Source organism: Haliotis rufescens, unplaced genomic scaffold, assembly GCF_023055435.1.
Source record: "Haliotis rufescens isolate VD_foot unplaced genomic scaffold, xgHalRufe1.0.p SCAF_20, whole genome shotgun sequence".
Classification (NCBI taxonomy): domain Eukaryota; kingdom Metazoa; phylum Mollusca; class Gastropoda; order Lepetellida; family Haliotidae; genus Haliotis; species Haliotis rufescens.
This window is the reverse complement of record NW_025963891.1, coordinates 21823154-21843349: the sequence shown is the minus strand read 5'-3', so window position 1 is coordinate 21843349 and position 20196 is coordinate 21823154. Positions and strand designations below refer to the sequence as shown.

General features: G+C 40.7%; 1 protein-coding gene across 3 annotated transcripts in view; it reads left to right on the top strand.

Moving 5' to 3' along the window:
- Positions 1–19962, top strand: part of LOC124137949 (caskin-2-like) — a 232591-nt gene extending 212629 nt beyond the window's left edge. For all 3 annotated transcript variants that reach the window (XM_046504412.2, XM_046504420.2, XM_046504427.2), the window contains 7 exons: positions 2759–2950; positions 3663–3773; positions 4841–4942; positions 6922–7060; positions 9387–11519; positions 14133–14247; positions 15337–19962. In XM_046504412.2, coding sequence (XP_046360368.2) covers positions 2759–2950; positions 3663–3773; positions 4841–4942; positions 6922–7060; positions 9387–11519; positions 14133–14247; positions 15337–15448 — 2904 coding nt within the window. In that variant the 3' untranslated portion in view covers positions 15449–19962. The remainder of the gene's footprint in view (positions 1–2758; positions 2951–3662; positions 3774–4840; positions 4943–6921; positions 7061–9386; positions 11520–14132; positions 14248–15336) is intronic.
- Positions 19963–20196: the final 234 nt, after the last annotated feature.

Below are 20196 nucleotides of genomic sequence, written 5' to 3'. Positions count from 1 at the left end.
TATCATATTCTACATTAAAAAAATCAAGTCAAGGCCAGCCAAAGTTCAACTCTGACTCTTAGGGGATTGATTGCTTTATTGTCAATCAGACATCGGACAGACAGATCACAAGAGTCTCGTTTTTGGGTAATTTAATCAGATATTAACAGAGGCCTTGTGGTCTACCAGAGTAGGAGACAGTGCCAGGTGTTGAGGTTGTAGAGATTGTGGCCTGAATATATTAGACTTCTTACACTGGGTACTGGATGCAGGCAGTCTGTCATCTTGTACACTCACTATTCTGTAGTGAGTGAGTGAGTTGGGTTTTTAATGCCGCTTTTAACAGTATTCTAGTTAAATCGCAGCATGTCAGCTTAACGTGGAAGGAAAGCCTGAAGTGATGCAGGTCTCAGATGTTTACCACTTCGGTGAAACCCATGAGCACAGGTATGGTGCTGACAAACCTAGAAATATAATTCGGGCAAACCAGGATTCGAACCCACAGTCATAGGTTTCTGGCATGCCCAAGAGACACAACTCTGCAAAGCGAATCACAGCGCCTTAGACGACTGGGCCACCTGTGCCCCCACTGTTCTGTAGTAGAGTGTGGGTTGTTCCATGCTCCGTGGAAGTAGAAGCTGTTGTATCTTGCTTTGTGGAGTTGTATCCCTGGGCTGCTAGATGTGCTGGTTTGGGGTTTGAATCCCAGACTCACCCAATTATGATTTGTGGGATCCAGAGCCATGTTCATGTTTTTTTACCAAAATGGTAAGCATGAAAGATGTGAATCTCTTTGAGCTTTCCTGCCAGATTAAAACAAACTGACCATCATGAAATATCTTTTGTTTTGAACTCTAAGACCATGTTGTTGTCATGCAGTGATGTTGTTAAATCTATTACCAAATTGTTGTCATACAGAGTTGTTGGGAAGTCTTAAAACCACATTGCCATACATTGTTGTTGGAAGTCCAACATTACATTGTCATAAAGTGTTGTTGGAAGTCAACATCGATACAGGTTTTTTTGGAGGTCTAACACCATGTTGTCATAAAGTGTTGTTGGAAGTCTAAAACCACATTGTCATACAGTGTTGTTGCAAGTCTAAAAAACCTCATTGTCATACAGTGTTGTTGGAAGTCTAAAAAACCTCATTGTCATACAGTGTTGTTGGAAGTATAAAAAACCACATTGTCATACAAGTGTTGTTGGAAGTCTAAGACCATGTGTTGTCATACAGTGTTCTTGGAAGTCTAATATCACATTGTCGTACAGTGTTGTTGGAAGTCCAAGACCATGTGTTGTTATACAGTGTCTTGGAAGTCTAATATCACATTGTCGTACAGTGTTCTTGGAAGTCCAAGACCATGTGTTGTTATACAGTGTTCTTGGAAGTCTAATGTCACATTGTCGTACAGTGTTGTTGGAAGTCCAAGACCATATGTTGTTATACAGTGTTCTTGGAAGTCTAATATCACATTGTCGTACAGTGTTGTTGGAAGTCCAAGAACATGTGTTGTTATACAGTGTTCTTGGAAGTCTAATATCACATTGTCGTACATTGTTGTTGGAAGTCCAAGAACATGTGTTGTTGTACAGTGTTGTTGGAAGTCAAAGACCAGGTTTCTGGCATGCCCAAGAGACACAACTCTGCAAAGCGAATCACAGCGCCTTAGACGACTGGGCCACCTGTGCCCCCACTGTTCTGTAGTAGAGTGTGGGTTGTTCCATGCTCCGTGGAAGTAGAAGCTGTTGTATCTTGCTTTGTGGAGTTGTATCCCTGGGCTGCTAGATGTGCTGGTTTGGGGTTTGAATCCCAGACTCACCCAATTATGATTTGTGGGATCCAGATCCATGTTCATGTTTTTTTACCAAAATGGTAAGCATGAAAGATGTGAATCTCTTTGAGCTTTCCTGCCAGATTAAAACAAACTGACCATCATGAAATATCTTTTGTTTTGAACTCTAAGACCATGTTGTTGTCATGCAGTGATGTTGTTAAATCTATTACCAAATTGTTGTCATACAGAGTTGTTGGGAAGTCTTAAAACCACATTGCCATACATTGTTGTTGGAAGTCCAACATTACATTGTCATAAAGTGTTGTTGGAAGTCAAAATCGTTACAGGTTTTTTTGGAGGTCTAACACCATGTTGTCATAAAGTGTTGTTGGAAGTCTAAAACCACATTGTCATACAGTGTTGTTGGAAGTCTAAAAAACCTCATTGTCATACAGTGTTGTTGGAAGTCTAAAAAACCTCATTGTCATACAGTGTTGTTGGAAGTATAAAAAAACACATTGTCATACAAGTGTTGTTGGAAGTCTAAGACCATGTGTTGTCATACAGTGTTCTTGGAAGTCTAATATCACATTGTCGTACAGTGTTGTTGGAAGTCCAAGACCATGTGTTGTTATACAGTGTCTTGGAAGTCTAATATCACATTGTCGTACAGTGTTGTTGGAAGTCCAAGACCATGTGTTGTTATACAGTGTTCTTGGAAGTCTAATGTCACATTGTCGTACAGTGTTGTTGGAAGTCCAAGACCATATGTTGTTATACAGTGTTCTTGGAAGTCTAATATCACATTGTCGTACAGTGTTGTTGGAAGTCCAAGAACATGTGTTGTTATACAGTGTTCTTGGAAGTCTAATATCACATTGTCGTACATTGTTGTTGGAAGTCCAAGAACATGTGTTGTTGTACAGTGTTGTTGGAAGTCAAAGACCATGTGTTGTTGTACAGTGTTGTTGGAAGTCTAAGACCCCCTTGTTATGTTGCAGGTACACAATCTGGTGAATGTGCAGGTGTCGAGCCAGCATCGTCTGTCAGGCCAGAGTTATGAGTCAGGTGTGTCGTCCAGACAGAGCTACCATTCTACATCCAGTTCCAGCCTCGGCAGTCTTGACCGTCTAGAGGAATCTGGCTACACTAGCACCATCAACGTGGCGGAACTGTTCCATGCCGGAATGCAGGTGAGTTAGCATCCCATCTGTGTACAGTGACAGGTGCATAGCAAGCCAGTTGGTTCAATTCTTTTCTAACATTTCTGATTTTTAAAAATCCTTTTGAAACTTTGATTTTCTCCCTAACTCTTGACAAAATTGATATTTTGTAACATTCAATCCACTTTAAACTCTTACCAAGATTTTAATTTGTTGAGAAAAGAATTAGGACATAACGATCAGTTGAGGTTTTTTGTTTTTGTCTTTCACATTTCTTTTTGGGGGCACGGCTGGCCCAGTCGTCTAAGGTGCTGCGATTTGCTGTGCAGAGTTGCGTCCCTTGGGCACGCTAGAAACCTATGATTGTGGGTTCAAATCCTGGTTCACCCCGATTATGTTTCTAGGTTTGTCAGCACCATAACCGTGCTCGTGGGTTTCACCAAAGTGGTAAACGTCTGAAACCTGCATCACTTTGGGCTTTCCTCCCACATTAAGGTGACATGCCACGATATAACTGGAATACTGTTAAAAGTGACGTTAAACCCAACTCACTCACTCACACTCACTCACTCATATTTCTTTCCTTAAAAAAAGTCATTTCCATTGTTATAAATAAAAATAATGATATCCGTACAGGCAGACCAGATGACTTTCATGGATTTTTACAGGACGGCAACTAGCCAATCAGATAGATAGCTTATTTAGTGAGTAATGATAAATAATTATACGTTTGTATGTCTAGGACCATGAGGTGCTCCACGCGTGGCTGTGTGACCTGAAGTTTGAAGAGTACTATGACAAGTTCAGCCAAGCTGGATACGACATGCCCACCATATCACGCATGACTCCTGAGGTAAGTCACATGACCACTCACACCACGCAGCTGAATTTGTTGTACAATATTTTACTACCTTGTGAATATTTTTTTCTATGTTCTGCAATTTATGAAATTAAGAGTGGTTTGGGGTCTTTAAGGACCTACGGCATTTGTATTTAGTGTCAACCCTGAATCTTAAACTTGTAACATTGGGGTTATGACAAAGATTTTCATGCTTAATTTCGAACAATGTTCTGTGTGCATTATCTTAAATACGTAGCGCAGGCAGATCCTTGAATTAAAAAGTTTGAAGTTAACGAAAACACATACAGGTTGACACATAAGTAGGGGTGACTATTGGTCTGGAAATGCGATAACTATTGATATTGAAAGAAACTATTGTGATAAATATCGATAGTTTTCAGTGTATAATTTTAGATGGCTTTTAGAGTTGAATTAAACCTTGGAACTGAAGTTTCCTTTGACTGTGGTAACCCTAACAACAAATAAAAAGTAAAGTTTGAGATATGACCGATTTGTGAAATAATTAAAGAAAAAGAAACTTCCACATTACCATGTGTAAATTACTACCACTCATGATCGAAAGAAAAACATATTTGAACAGCATTGCATGTATTTTATTGATATGGTAAATATAATCGAAACTATGGATATTCCTTACTCAAATCGATACTATTGATCGGAAACTGATTTAACAATCGATTTATTGTCTTTAAGTGCTTACCAATAGCAATATGTCAATATTTCCATTTATCGTGACACACCTACACATAAGGTGTCTGAAAGTGCATTTGTGCATTTTCTGGGGGGATGGGAGAAGGGGGTGCCTTCGGGAACCACCGATGAGTACTAGCATACCACAGTTGTAACAGTGTTTGATGGTCACTCTGAAGCCTACCTAGGTCCACATCAGTATAAATGTGTGAAGCTCATCCTTGTCTTCAGCAGTGTAATGTTTTGTGCTGAACAAAACGTTAAACTATGACAACTCGCTTATTACCTAGACAACTGAAATATGCAATACACACATCGTGAAGATGCTGAACTGTAGATAATGTAAGTATGGAATGTTGTCATTGCAGGATTTGACAGCTATTGGGATTACCAAGCCAGCGCATCGGAAGAGGTTAAAAGCTGAGATAGCACGCATGAATATTCATGATGGAATACCCGATTTCAAACCGGTATGTAAACATGCAGAACATGCTGTGTAAAGATCTACATGGAGATTGTCAAACCCTGCCCATCTGTAAGCCTTGATAGTGTAACAATGAAACCCTGTTAAGCGAGACACTGTCAACCACGCCTTCTGGGCCATTGTGATGGGATTGTCATGTAATTGAAGGTGGCGGATAAGGACTGGCAAATTGGCAGTCCCAGTGAATATGTTTCATTTAGGTAGTTTAAAGATCACATGTATCTTCTGACTCCAATTTTATGCCTGACAGTTGATAACCCCAACAAACCGGAGACAATGTCTCAAGTTCACACATGGCGCTGATTATGCAGTCTAGACCTGGACTTAAGCTGGGCTCCAAACCAGGGAGCACACTGCCCACTCACTCAAACTATATATCTGTGCTGGGGAAGATCATTATGGAGTAGTTTGGTAGTGAAATTCACTCCACATAAGTTTAACCCATTAAGGTTTGCGTTAAGTCTTATTAGTCCGAACAGGGGGCATGGGTGGCCCAGTCGTCTAAGGCGCCGCGATTCGCTGTGCAGAGTTGCTTCCTTTGGGCACGCCAGAAATCTATGATTGTGGGTTCGAATCCCAGTTCGCCGGTTGTGTTTCTAGGTTTGTCAGCAACATACCCGTGCTCGTGAATTTCACCGAAGTAGTAGACGTCTGAGACCTGCATCACTTCGGGCTTTCCTCCCACATTAAGCTGACACGCCATGATATAACTGGAATACTATTAAAAGTGGCTTTAAACCTAACTCGCTCACTCACTGACTCACTATTAGTAGGGACACAGGGATAGATTCTCTAATGTTGTTCAGGATGCCCGCAACAGTTTTTCCTAACATAGTACTGTGATAGTATATATAGTGTCTGAATTGATTTGGGGTTTAATGGATCGGGTGGTCAGGCTCAGTGACTTGTTTGATTACATGTCATTGTGCCCCTTTGGCATGGATCATTGCACACAATATTTATCACTGGATTGTCAGGTCCAGACTCTATTATTTACAGACCGACGCAATATAGCTAGAATATTGCTGAGTCCTCATTAAAAAACAGTAGTAAACAATTCTATCTGTAAGAGACATGTTTTCCTGAAATGTAATGAAACTGTTGCCATGGTTTCTGACTCACACGAAGTGGCCTGTGTTCATCCGTGTGAAGAGAAGAAATGTCATCTACAGCTAGTGGTTTAACAGATAGAACACAGGTGTTCACTTGCCTCATGTATAATAATATTAGCATAGCTTAGTGTATATAAGAGAGCTCCATGTTAGGTTATACCACATACATTAGGCAGAGCTGGCCGGAAGATGTGGAGGGCCTTGGACCTTGGGTCTTGTTTATTTCACTTTGGTGGACTTTGTGTTGTGCTGAGCTGATGGTTGAGTTTGATGTAAAGTTCCAAGTAGAGGAAATTCACTTTGAGCAAGGGTTTAATACCAGCATTTCCACAGCAGTTCAACTTTGGATTTTGGAATTTAAAACTTGATGGTTTTTCCTGTTTGTAGACTTGAGAAAGAATCATTGCACAGCAATTCAGCTCTGACATTTGGAACGTATTGCTTACCTGATTTTCCTGTTTGCTTAACTTGAGAAACATAAGCAACATTTCAAAATTGTTCTGAAAATTGAAAGTTTTTCACCTTCAAAGCAGGTTTAGGCTCATCTGTTTTGTTGTTTGGCTAAAGTAAACCTGCTTTTCCTGTGAAGACTGTTTAGTGAAGAACATGATCTCTCGTTAGTTTGACAGTGTTAAACTGGTTGGCTGTGAAGCTGCCTTGCTGGTTCTCTATATAGACACGTCTGTTCAGACCCCCCCTGCTTGTAGGCCCGTACAACTAGACTGGCATCCTGCTGGTGTAGACAGGAGTGGTCACGCTGCCGAGGCGAACACCCGACCTACAGGGCCAACCCACCTCCTGACATGAGGACATTTGACACGCACATTTCACGTTCCTTTCACATGCATTGCAGAATGACATGCTAGAGTGGCTGCATCTACTGGGCCTCGGACAGTACTGCCAGACATTGACCGGCCAGGGTTACGACAACATCGACTTCGTCACCGACATCACTTGGGAGGACCTGGAGGAAATTGGCATTCAAAAACTAGGTCAGTAAATATTTACATAGTCATTTTCATTTTCAATTCCAAAACAGGTTTAAGGTACATTGTTAAACCTGTATAGGAGCGGTTATTGTGTTAAAATAGAAAGCTTACCTTCACATAGTCTGTTGATGTGAGCTCTGTTTGGAGGTAAGGTTATGATAATTTCTTGTACTTTCTTGCATATATATATATAGGCTGGTGTAATTGCTGTTGCTAAATTTCTTAAGCGTCATGTTTGGAATGGATGAAGGTATTCCTATCTCCCCAGGGAAAGATAAAGAGAACTTATGTCTGTCTGTTTGAACACTGGAAAGAATTAACAGACATGAATTCAGTTGGTGCTGTTGCAGCTGCTGTGGTTATCGCTGTTAGATTGTAGCCATGTTCATTCTCTGCCCTTGTACAAATTTATCTATCTATAACACAGCTGTTAGTAAAGGTTATATATTCACATTTGCACCTGGGCTTCTGTTGAGATAATATTAAACCTTTTAGGACCTTTCTGTAAAGCTGGCACTAAATCTGTATCGAAACAAATTAGCAATGTAAATATTTTAGATAAGAATTTGTGTTTGTTTTATTTTGGGGAATTAATTCTTTATGGTTTTTATTTAGTTATACACATCAGTGATGATGATTAACTGGTTGTTTATTCCTTGCGTTAAGACTGGAAGGTAAAAAATCTGTCTAAACTGCTTGTATAAGTGAAGGGAAAGTCTTGCATCAAATATCGCTAGACGCCTTCCTCATGCCAAGTCAGTCTGAAGATTGACAAGCTTTAAGACCCAGCAGTTGTTGTCTGTGGGGTATGATTCAGGTGTTATGCTTGGCGCACAGCTGGACTGGGTTTGTTTTAATACATAATGGACCCAGCTATTGTAATCAGGGATGTAGTGATACCATCATACGCTGATCCAGTAGAGAATGACAGGTTTTATCCTTGCATCATCCTGGAAATACCTCCCTCATCTACAACGAGGGCTTCGGCATGGTTTCGGGTTTGTTTGAGCTTCACTGGGAGACATGTGCTAAAACAATTGCATTTTTCCTAAAATAAGTCAACACGTTCACAGTAGATCTGTCTTCTTGAAAAGATTACCTTTTTCATGTTTTGGATGAGGTATTTTTACAAATGTTGAAGGTTGTCAGTGATTGACAAAAAACTCACTATGTATGTTACCGACTTATAATCACCTGAGGGAATTGTGGTGGGATGATTACAGAGTTCTCTCCCTTTAACACAGATCAATTATGATAGACAGCTGTGCAGGGGATCTGTGCTTCAAATATTTTACCTGGTTTTGCAATACGAACATGTATACAATTATTTCAGATTTGCTTTTTATTCTCTTAAATAGGTTCAAGTTGTTGTAGATAAACTGAAGTAACCAATTTTATGGATGGTTATTTTCTTTAAAAAATTGTTTGTTTAGGGTGTAGTGAAGTGTGAAGAAGAATTATGATAGACGAACGGCAGCATTGTGATGAAACATTTGAAATTGTTTTGGCAAGGCTCCAGCCCCATAAGGGCCAACGTTATGTGTAGTGAGCTGGTACCCTTGATCTAGTGATGAGTTAGATGATGGCTATATATATCCGCCCCCTCCTGGGTAATGTAGGAAGTGATAAGGCTGGAGCTACCTTGCAGGGCCAGATAAGATGACCGCAATAGGAAGATGGGGGATGTAATTTGAAGCCATGTTATCGGGCTGTAGCACCCCGGCCTGCATGGTGGCAGGGTGCAGTGACGAACATACTGACTACAGTTACATAGCAATAAACTTGAGATGGCATAGATATTTTTCATTTATTTGAGATTTGAAAAACAAAATTTTGACATATTTTTCAGAATTCTTTTTTTTTTTAATGAATTTGACCTCGTAACATTTGATGATATGTGGAATAAGTTGTGGATTATGGTTGTGTTTGTGATGTGTGCAGAGGAACGTGTGTTAAGAAGTAGAAAAGGGTATCACAAATGGGAATTAAGATTAGTAATTTTTTGTTTCTCAGAGATAAAAACATTTGAACTGAATCTCTTTTCTTAAACTAGCATAGTGGAGTGGTTAATGCATTTGCTTCTCATAAAGTAGGCCCGGGTTTGATTCTCAATATCGGGACAATATGTGAAGCCTATTTCTGTTTGATGTCATGATATTGCTGCTACATTGCTGCCAGTGGCATAAAACCATACTCACTCAAATTTTGCTGTTGATAAGATGTGATGTGAGGAGTTTTCAAATATCATGAGATGATGCTAGGATTGTTAAAAATGTTTGAATACTCTTTCATTTTTCTCTACTCTACATATTCTGTTTTGGCATTCCAGGTCACCAGAAAAAGATCATGTTAGCCATCGACAGACTCAAGAGAATTATGTCTGGCAGCAAGAGGTTATCATCTGTGGAAAAACGACGTGGCTCACAGGAGTTGCTGGAGCCACCATCCCAAATGAATAACTTGAGGTGGTCAGGCGACATGGCTCCACAGTATGTACAGGAGCTTGGTGTAGGTGCCAAGCCGAAGAAGTCACCATCGGGGGACAGTATTGCCACTGTGAGCAGCGGCAGCAGTGGTGCCAGCGGGACCAGCAGCAGCGGTGGCAGTTTGAGCAGCGGGGAGATAAGGATCATGCACATCCGGGATGGGGACAGTGTGTTCACTCGGCAGAACTCAACCGGTTCTGGAGGACCTGATGTTGTTGCCATCCAGGTAAAGAGGTCATCGAGCAGGACACCCAGCACAACAGAGTCAATACCAGAAGGCAAGGACATGGCAGGCCAGCCAATTACATATCAGTCTTTTCAAACTCCAGGAGGTGACCGGCGGTCAGGGAATTCGTTGGATAAGGACATTGCTGGTGGCGTTGTCATGGCGGAACAGCCTCGGGATGAGGACCGTGTGCTAGTGGCTCCAGTTGCACCTAAAGTGCAAGTCAAAGCTAAACCCGTTGCTAAGATCATTGCTAAGACAAAAAGATCAAGTCGAGAGTATTCACCCGATAATATTGAAATTGAGAAACATGAGTCAGAGTGTAATTCTGACGGGAATAAGAACTCGGTTCTTGCAGGTGGAATGGTGTTTTCGGGGACGTTGAAGAAGAATCAGACGAGGTCTGGCTCCCAGCAAGAACACATCTATGATACCCCCCATGTTGCACCTCCGCTGAAAGCCCCAAAACCAAAACCAAACCTTGCGATCCCCAAAATGCCTGTTAATGAATCTACAAGCCCAGGACCATCAAGTCCACTGTTTGTCAACACACAGAACCAAGACTCGGGCCCGTCCACCCCTTCCCCCACAGGAAGGGGCAAGCGAGCACCGCCACCACCTCCCAAACGAACACACTCAATCCGAAATGAGGGACCAACTCCTCGAGACGATATCCAAGAATTGCCCAGTCAACGACCAAGCATGCACCAGAGTGCACACTTTGGGGGAGAGGCTCGGGAACAGACAAGGATGACGGCTTCGGCCGGGCCTCCAGCTGTCAGTGTCAAGCCCCAGCAGCTTGTGCAGGCTCAGCCTCAGGCCTCCCCCCAGCATCATGCTGCACCTCAGAATCAAGCCTCTCCCCAGCATCATGCTCCTCCACAGCATCAGGCCTCGCCCCAGCATCAGGCCTCGCCCCAGCATCAGGCCTCGCCCCAACATCAGGCATCACCCCAGCACCAGCAAGAGATCCCGCCCAAGCAGCAAGCATTTGCCAGCTGTGTTCAAAGTCTCTCTCAAAGATTTGGGTCAAAGCGGGAAGAGAATGGTGCTCAAGAAAATACCTCTTCGGATGGGGAAGAGTTCCCACCTCCCCCTCCTCCCATCGCCATGGATATCATCACACCCAAGATTCACAATTACGGAATTCCTAGTAAATCAGACAAGGCAGCAGCAGGGGAGTTCGGAGGGCTACAGAGTAAAATAAGGAGGGACCTCAGTCACAGTCCTCACAGTCCTCATGACAAGAGGGCCTACGGGGGAGAGAAAAACGAAGGTAGAACATTTGGGGTGAATCTGCGCAAACACATGTCTCCCCCAAAGGAAATACCGCGGAATAATGTGAATGAAAATGTGAAACCCTCTGAGGTTGAGAACTTGAGAACAGGTTTAGGTGACAAACGCAGTGACTCTACAACTAGTTTCGAATCAACATCATCAACTTCCAGTGTGGATTCAAACACTTTGCCTTTTGCCAATGAAAATGTTGGCACAATTAAGCAAAGAACTCCTGCTGCTAAACCCTCTATAGTAGAAATTGCTGATGGAATGAATGGACAGAGAAGTGTAGATTTAAATTCAAGTATGTTTGAGGAGAATTCAGGGACATTGAAACGGACTCCGATGGGCTTCGGCCATAGCCCTGTTAGTAAGAACTCAATGATCTCACATTCACAGCCCAATCCAATGATGGCGGCGGGCCCAAGACCAGTAGTGACAGTGTCAGGCATGTCCAACCCTACACAGAAAGGTAATTGTAGGCACTGATACACCTATGTCACAATACAATTTCATTTCTTCCACTTTCTTGTTAAAACAGCCAACTAGTAAGATCAGGTTGTTACAGTGTGTGGCATGTTTGAGAAGCTCCCCTACGTGTCTTTTGATACCATACATATAGACGAGTGTTGATATGTATTATATCAAAAGACATGAATGTAAGATTCTATTTATTCAAACCAAATCATTCCTCAAGTTTGTAAACACTTTCTTGAGTAAAAAAAATTACAGCTAACCAGACTCAGAGGCAGAGTGATTAGTAAAGTTGTTCGATTGTGACGTCATGCTGAAGGTGGATTAAACTGCTTTATTTACAGGCCACAATGACATAGCTGAAATATTGCTGAATGCAAGTGTCATGTAAAATAGTAATAGATTTTTCTTACATAATTATGTAGCCAGTATGATGTAAAATACAATGGCGGAGAAAAAATGTGTAAAGACGTAAATTTAGCGCTGTTGGGCTGTATTAAGAGTACATATTTTCGATGTCCGTATTTGTTACAACCCAAACGAATATTAAAAGCTCTAACGAGGAGGCGTAGCTTAATTAGCACGGCCGGCTAGGCCTGCAAGCTGATTGGGTATTGCTGCCAGCCAGGTACAGAATATACACGATTGTTTCATTAGTTGTTGTCTCACAATGAAATAAATCAGATGAGTACTGTCATGCAAACAATAAACACAATTGAAGAAATAGTATGTTGCGCACATCGTTTCACACCGAATATTGACCTCAATCTGGGATCTAAATAGCCTTTTTCACGTTTCCGTTGTAAGAAAGAGGAGTATATTTTGATCCTTAAATCCCACTCATACGAAGGAAAGTACAGTGTATAAATGGTCATTGCTAATTGTAGAAAGGAGAATGTCTGAGGGTGAAAAGGGTGAAGAATAGGTTTGCCGATAATGGCCTGCTTTTAACAGAGGCCTGCTTGCTAGAGTGAAAACGCAGGGGCAGGCTTGTTGTGTGATCAAGTGTATAATTTTAGAGGTAGCTTGTGCAATCAACCAAGTTATTTGAAGGTAATTTCCACCGACAAGACCATATATGGAGGCCTTATATATAAAGGCTCCGCCCCTGCTATATTTTTGTTTCAGCTTTGAAATTGATAGACAGGACAAAAGTGCAAATAAACATTATTTACGTGCCACTTTCGATGGTTTGAATACTATATTTGCGTTAACTACGTTATGTTCTATCCAAATCTGCAAAGTTGTATATGCCCATGAGACGTGCATTTAGAAGCCACATTATCTACAGACTGCAGTGGAAAATAGTTTTCATTCACTTAGTTCAATGTAGACTTGTTACATGAAATATAGCTAAATACAATCACTCAGTTCAATGTAGACTTGTTACATGAAATATAGCTAAATACAATCACTCAGTTCAATGTAGACTTGTTACATGAAATATAGCTAAATACAATCACTTAGTTCAATGTAGACTTGTTACATGAAATATAGCTAAATACAATCACTCAGTTCAATGTAGACTTGTTACATGAAATGTAGCTAAATACAATCACTCAGTTCAATGTAGACATGTTACATGAAATATAGCTAAATACAATCACTCAGTTCAATGTAGACTTGTTACATGAAATATAGCTAAATACAATCACTTAGTTCAATGTAGACTTGTTACATGAAATATAGCTAAATACAATCACTTAGTTCAATGTAGACTTGTTACATGAAATATAGCTAAATACAATCACTTAGTTCAATGTAGACTTGTTACATGAAATATAGCTAAATACAATCACTTAGTTCAATGTAGACTTGTTACATGAAATATAGCTAAATACAATCACTTAGTTCAATGTAGTCTTGTTACATGAAATGGCTTGTTTGTATACCCGTAAAACCTTTACATTTGCCAAGATATATTGTGGGAAATATCCCACAACTGTAACAAAGACAGAAAGAATCTTATCAGGATACACAAATTGGATGCACAAAACAGTCTACACAGTAAGAAATTATTCCCAGTGAGACCACACTTCCATTTGCTATAGGGGGCACGGGTGGCCCAGTCGTCTAAGGCGCCGCAATTCGTGGTGCAGAGTTGCGTCCCTTGGGCACGCCAGAAACCTATGATTGTGGGTTCAAATCCCGGTTCGCCCTGATTATGTTTCTAGGTTTGTCAGCACCATACCCGTGCTCGTGGGTTTCACCAAAGTGGTAAACGTCTGAGACCTCCCACATTAAGCTGACACGCAGCGATATAACTGGAATAATGTTAAAAGCGGCGTTAAACCCAACTCACTCACTCACGCCATTTGCTATACAGTGATGTGCAGTATCTTAATATGCTGTGTGAACAGCGGCTGAAGGCCACAGCTGTGGCTTGTTTATAAGCATACTGGATGAACTGCCACCAAATTTTATTTACTTAAAAAATATCTAATTCCCAGTTGTGCCCTGACTTTAATGTCACATACTGTGAAGTGTGATGTCAAGATGTCTGAGCATTGGCTTAATCATGATAGTGATTTAAAAAACAACTTCAGTGTCTCTGACGACTGCAAATCCAAGTGTGTTGTTCTTGAATATATGCAACGCCTTGATCTTACAGGAATAGCGCGTCCACCTGTACCGGCCCACAAGCCCAAACCAGCGGTACCCCTGCATCATCAGCAGCAACAACATCAACACCATCAGCATGTGGGCAACCAGGACAAAGCTCCTGTGTAAGTCAATCAGGAATAATGTATGGAATGCCATCAGATTGTGTTTGTCATTTGTGCTAGGGACCGACTATTTAGTATTCTGGTGGGGGTCACTGCTTCACAACGTACAATAATTACATGTACGTGTATTTTCTCTGGAAGGAGGAGCTGTACATTTTTATTTTCTTTAACAACACATGTATTTCTGTAGCTCTAGATCCAGCATGTCCAATGTATAATTTATATTTGTACCTGAGGCAAAACTATGTTTTTCTACCTTTTTCTGGAACAAATGATCTCTGTGGAACAAAATCCCAGCACCCTGTCCCAGAATATCCAATAACTGGTCCCTGGAGCAAAATGTTCGCCAGTTAAAAATGTGAGGCTATCTTTACATTTTATTTTTGATCGGCCCAGAATTATGCATCAGTTTGCACAATTATGAATGGTATGTTGGGTACTGAGACATTTAAAAACATTTTGTTTCATTTGCACTGTGATCAACCATCGAAATCATGATAAATAGCTCAAGTAGTCAACCCACTATCAGTAATTTCTACTTGTACCAATATCTGTCAGTTGTTGAAAGTTCATGCCACATTACAAATATTATTTTTTGGCGTTGCATCTGAAAACTTTCTATACACAATCTCTTACATTACCCCCGTTGTCCAGTAGAGTATCTGCCCGGAGAGCAGAAGGTTGTGGGTTCGATCCCAGGCCATGTCATATCAAAAGACGTCAAAAGATAGTATTTGTTGTTACCCTGCCTGGCGCTTGGCATTGAGGGGAACAAGGACTGGTCGTCTCAGAGTAAGTATACTGTGTCTGGGTGGGGTATCCATGTGAAACTGAGGCACAGCATCTCGTGGGCTAGCACTATGAAACAGGCATTAGTTTGAACACTAGTTTCAAGCACATGCACGCACGCACGCATGTGCACTCACACACACACGGGCGCACACACACATCGCTATATAAGTGCAATAATCTTGAACGTGACATTAAACCCATTACACCTCACTTCACCTTTTGAAATAGTGCACAATTGTGACATGTAAGTCTAGGTCATGTAAGAGGATCACTCTATATTTACGGCTCTGTTTTCAGTTCGAAGAAGCCCGGCGGTGACACGGGTGATGTGCTGTTTGACATAGACAATATGTTGCAAGGACTGACGGAAGAGCTTGACGCCATGCTGGAGGAGGAGGTTGCCACATAGGTCACCACGGCGGCGACCTCGTACATCGCACGTCACTTTCATGTACATAGACATCGCTCAATGCTTGGAACCTTGTGGTGATGGGGATACAGCCCTTACCATAAGGCTGGCTGGAAACTTGGTGCACAGTGCTAGTGCTTAGCAATCTATTTCACCTGAATTTGACATTGACATATGCAAGTCTTTCAGTGAGGACAGACATGCCAGTTACTGAAATGGACATCTTTGGAGTGAATTAAGGCCTTTGGTGATGTTTATAGCAGTGTTGTGAACGTTTTCAGTTGGATTGAGGCCTGTGAAGGGATTGATATTTCAACTTGCCTTGTGCCAAAAGTTTGACAGTTAAACAACTGGAGTGCTGTGTACATAGTCTAAGGGAGACAACTCTCTTTCCACATGGAGTACTATGGATAATGCTTTTGGATACAGATTTCCTTGCCAGACTGTGGCACATTTCTTCCTCATGATTATGCATCAGGGATAACCCAAGTGAGCAGCTTCCAATTAAGTAATTCTGATGGATTTTAGCGGTCAGTGTTGCTTAGTTCTAGCAAACGAAATCTAAAATCAACGAGGAACTTCTAATCCAGATGACTCCAATCTCCATCAAAACATGTGACTTGATTTGTTTATGTCTAACAGAACCTGTGGTGTGATATGAATGTTTTAAATGTGCTAAACTGCTGATTGATTGAAGACACCATGTCTGTGCGCAGTTGTTGCTTTTTTTACTGTAACACCATGAATGACCTGGGTTGAGTCCTGCATTAACCCGACACTGTCTATGCACGTGCTTCGTACTGCAGTGAGGTTCCTTCATATCCAAGACACTAGATATTGCAGGAGTTAGTCTCAGTCAGTGTAGTCAAGGAAGCCTAACTTATATCAGTGTATGTTTTCAGGTGCATGAAGAATTTCAACAGAAACAGCACACTGATTGAACAGCAATAACAATGTCAGCATTTTGTGATGTTTTCCTACTTGTGACGTCAGGGCAGGATGTTGTCGAACAGAATTCTTTCGTCTGGACTGACTCTTCGTACAGTTTCTATATGTGTCTTTCTTTAGTCTAGCGTTAGGTACATCAGAGTCTCTGTCCGGCATACTCTGGAATCATGAGGAAGTCCCCCTTTGCCGCTTGGCAGTTTATTGAGCTTCAGCATCAGAGATCCAGCTGTAGGACTTGGAGGTTGGACTAGCATGAGATAACTGCATGTGGAGATCTGACTTCTGGCTACTCCACGATCCTGTAGACTGGAGCATCAGTGAGAAGACTGCCATCTCATGTTGTAGTCACACCAGCAGACAGTAGGGCCAGATGTGGAGCAGCAATGTTCAAAATTAAGCCTGATCATCTAGGGGTCAAAGTTAAAGATTCAGATTAAAAGTTAAGATTTTGGGGTCCCTAGACTCAAATACTCGAACAGCAAACTCCTTACGCCAGGCCCCCTATTATTTTTTAACTCTGCTTCTTCTTACTGTAATCATGGGTTTTGTTTGATATACACCTTACACTAGATATCTTTGGCCGGCCACTGATCTTTGAATTTAGTAAGAAGTGGATCATAATGTGTTAAAAATCATACTCCAAATGAAGATTTCGCATCCTTCTGTGTGGAGAATGTTTGCTTGTGCACTGTCTATATGCTGCTCCACTACAGTGTTAGACCACCTGACTCTGTGAGGAGCCACCTCGCTGTGGTAATGTTGAATTTAGAATCTGTAGTGAGAAGCCCTGGCTTTGGTAGTGATGTAATTGAAGAGATAGTACATCTCACATTCTTCATACAAACGTAACAACAAATATTGTTTTTAATGCTAGTTTCTTAAATGCTATAATAATATGTTTTTAAAAATACCAAATAGACATGTTTAGGGCCAAGAGAAAAGAATAATGTTTCATCTATAAGATCTTATGAATCTAAAATTTTGAATTATTTCATACCATGTCAATAAAGTCAGATTAATCAGTAAAGACCATATACCATTCAGGGCTTCTCACAGACAGATTTATTTTTTTCGCGTGTTTCGCAATAATGTTTACCCAAGTTGATTTCAAAGAAGAGATTAGTACGACGAGGGGGGACTGTTTCCTTCTGTCCTGTATAGTGATTAGGTACAAACCAACGTTATGGTATTATTATTTGATAAAAATCTTTACATCACTGGTTGTGTCCGTTCTAAAAATGGCTCATTTGAACTATCAGGTGACCTGATTGTATAAAACTGTTGAATATTTGTGAAATACTTTTTATATTGTACATGGTTCTACAGATGTATTCTCCTTCACAAGTTGCTTGTTAAAAACTAACCTGTCGCTCATCTCTGTGTTATTTTAAGCTTAAAAAAAAAATCAAATGTCTAATTGTCCAAATCAATGTTGAAGTCGCACATACTGTCATATTCACCTGTGTTAATTGAACTGGCTTTTAGTGGGACATTTGTTTATTTGAACATCCTTGCTTACAAAACTGTTGGCTACTTCTGTCCTTAATTCACTGGTGTCTTTTTACTTCAGAGATACAAGAATGAATCCTTCTTTTCATGTTTTGATAATTCTTCTATTGACAAGCCTGATCTGTTGTCCATTTCGCAATGTATGACCGGAGCACCTGTCACCCAGATGTCTCTTGACGCCATTGCACTGAGAAATACACCGTTGATCTCTCGGGTTGTATGCAATAGCTGCTGTTAACAACATTAGCAGGAGTGAAATGTAAATACAGAATATCGCCATGTCCATGTCAGTAGCAAGACGAAGCAGTCATGGCATGATGCATCTTCCCGAGGCAACAGTGTCCTCTGGCCTTATATCACAGCCTAGTTTATTCTTGGGAAGATGGACACAATGTTGAAATAAAAAGTCGCTGAGATTCCATCCTGCAAAAAATAATGTCATTTGACCATTAAGCTCCTGTCATTTATTTAGTGGGGGGGTGGCAGAGGGAAGATCACCAAAAAGTATTTATCTGTAGGTGAGACTCGGTTATTAAAAAATAATGCACATATTTGGGGAGCCTCATGAATATTTGGACATTTTATATTAAGATATTAATTCTTTTCAGGGAGGGCCTTGAAAAAAATGTACAAGGCCATTGGGAGGGTCATCCAAAAATATGATAAGCATTGATCATTTTTTTCACTGCAGTAGCTCACCACCACCACCACCACCTCCAAATCGTAACATAATAAATGTTTAAAATATTCATATGCTTTGAAACTTTGTTTTATAAAAAACAGTAGTTGTTTGTGAACCTTTGATTCAATCAGTGTCATTCAGTCTGTTTCCTTAACCTGTCGGGGTGGTGGGGTAGCCTTGTGGTGAAAGCTTTCGGTCCTCATGCCGATGGGTACAGTGTGAAGCCCATTTCTGGTGTCCCCTGCAGTGATAGTGCTGGAATATTGCTGAAGCAGCATAAACCATACTCACGCACTCTTACCCTGCCTTGAAACAAGATTGTGTCAGCAGGTCTCTTGAGCAGTTATTCACATAAAATCTGTCAGAATTTGACTGCTTGAAGGATCTGAAGATCTAGGATAGTTTGTGTTAATCATCATCGTTGCTTTGGCTTGTGAAGTGTTTGCTGCTGGTATGGACACTGGTACAGTTGTACTGATATTGCTGGTGTACAGAAGAGTGTAAAGTTGGGTGAATTCTCGAGGACGAAAATCTCAGAATGTGTAGACACTTTTAGCATAGCAAAATGCACAAATGATAATGTTGCTTATAAAGCTTCCCAGCTATGACGTATTTATTAAGTAGTTTTACTATTTATGTATACATGATATTGTTTATTTTATTAGTAAACCCAAATGATTCAGAATAGTGCATATCCATTCCTCATCCAATGAACTAGCGTGGAGTATATGCAAGGTTTCGTACGAACATTCTAACAAGTCGTGAAGACAAGTCTGTTAGACCACATAGTGGCTCTCCAATATGTACAGATAATTATATGCTTTTATGTAATATTCTCCCTAAATCTTACCTCAAGTTATGTGCAGTGCTTTAATGTTCGGTTGTTATTGTTGGAACTACTTAGGATCAGTTCATGCTTTGAGATTTTAAAGTTACAAGTGCCTATTGGACAGATTTGTCTGCTGTTTTAAAGCTATGACATTTTTATGAGAGAATGGTTTCAGAATTTGCAAAAGGACAAATCATTAGAAGAGACGTGCTACATTAAGACTGCAAAATGTATTTGGAATGTTTCGTAAGATAGTTGTTTTCTTGTCCCTATTCAAAGAAATTGAACTGAAAAAATATATTTCGAAGCAGTTAGAAGTTCCAGTGTTAAATCTCTGCCTGCCAACTCCCAGTAGTGTCCCTCTAGATAAGCACATCACTTTGTTATGTATCATATGCATGTTATTACAATGGTTAATGCATTGTTGTTGTCATTGAGTACCAGTTATTTAATAAAAGGAGGTATTTAAACCCTACAAGGTGTGCATGTAGATGTATCACTTCCGACATGTAATATATTGGTCAGAATAAACAGTTGACAGTGGCAGCTCAGGGTTCTGTTGTGACGATGAACATGAAAGGGAGACAACTGACATCCATTTAAGAGAAGTGTTTTATTACATGGCATGGTTTGTTTGATGCAGTGAGCGGGTGTGATGATGAAAGGGAGACAACTGAAGTCCATTTAAGAAAAGTTTTCAAGACATGGCTTGATGCCACTTTTTGCTACATGACTATTGCCTGTAAATATCCAGCCTGGGCCAAACTGGTGATTGATATT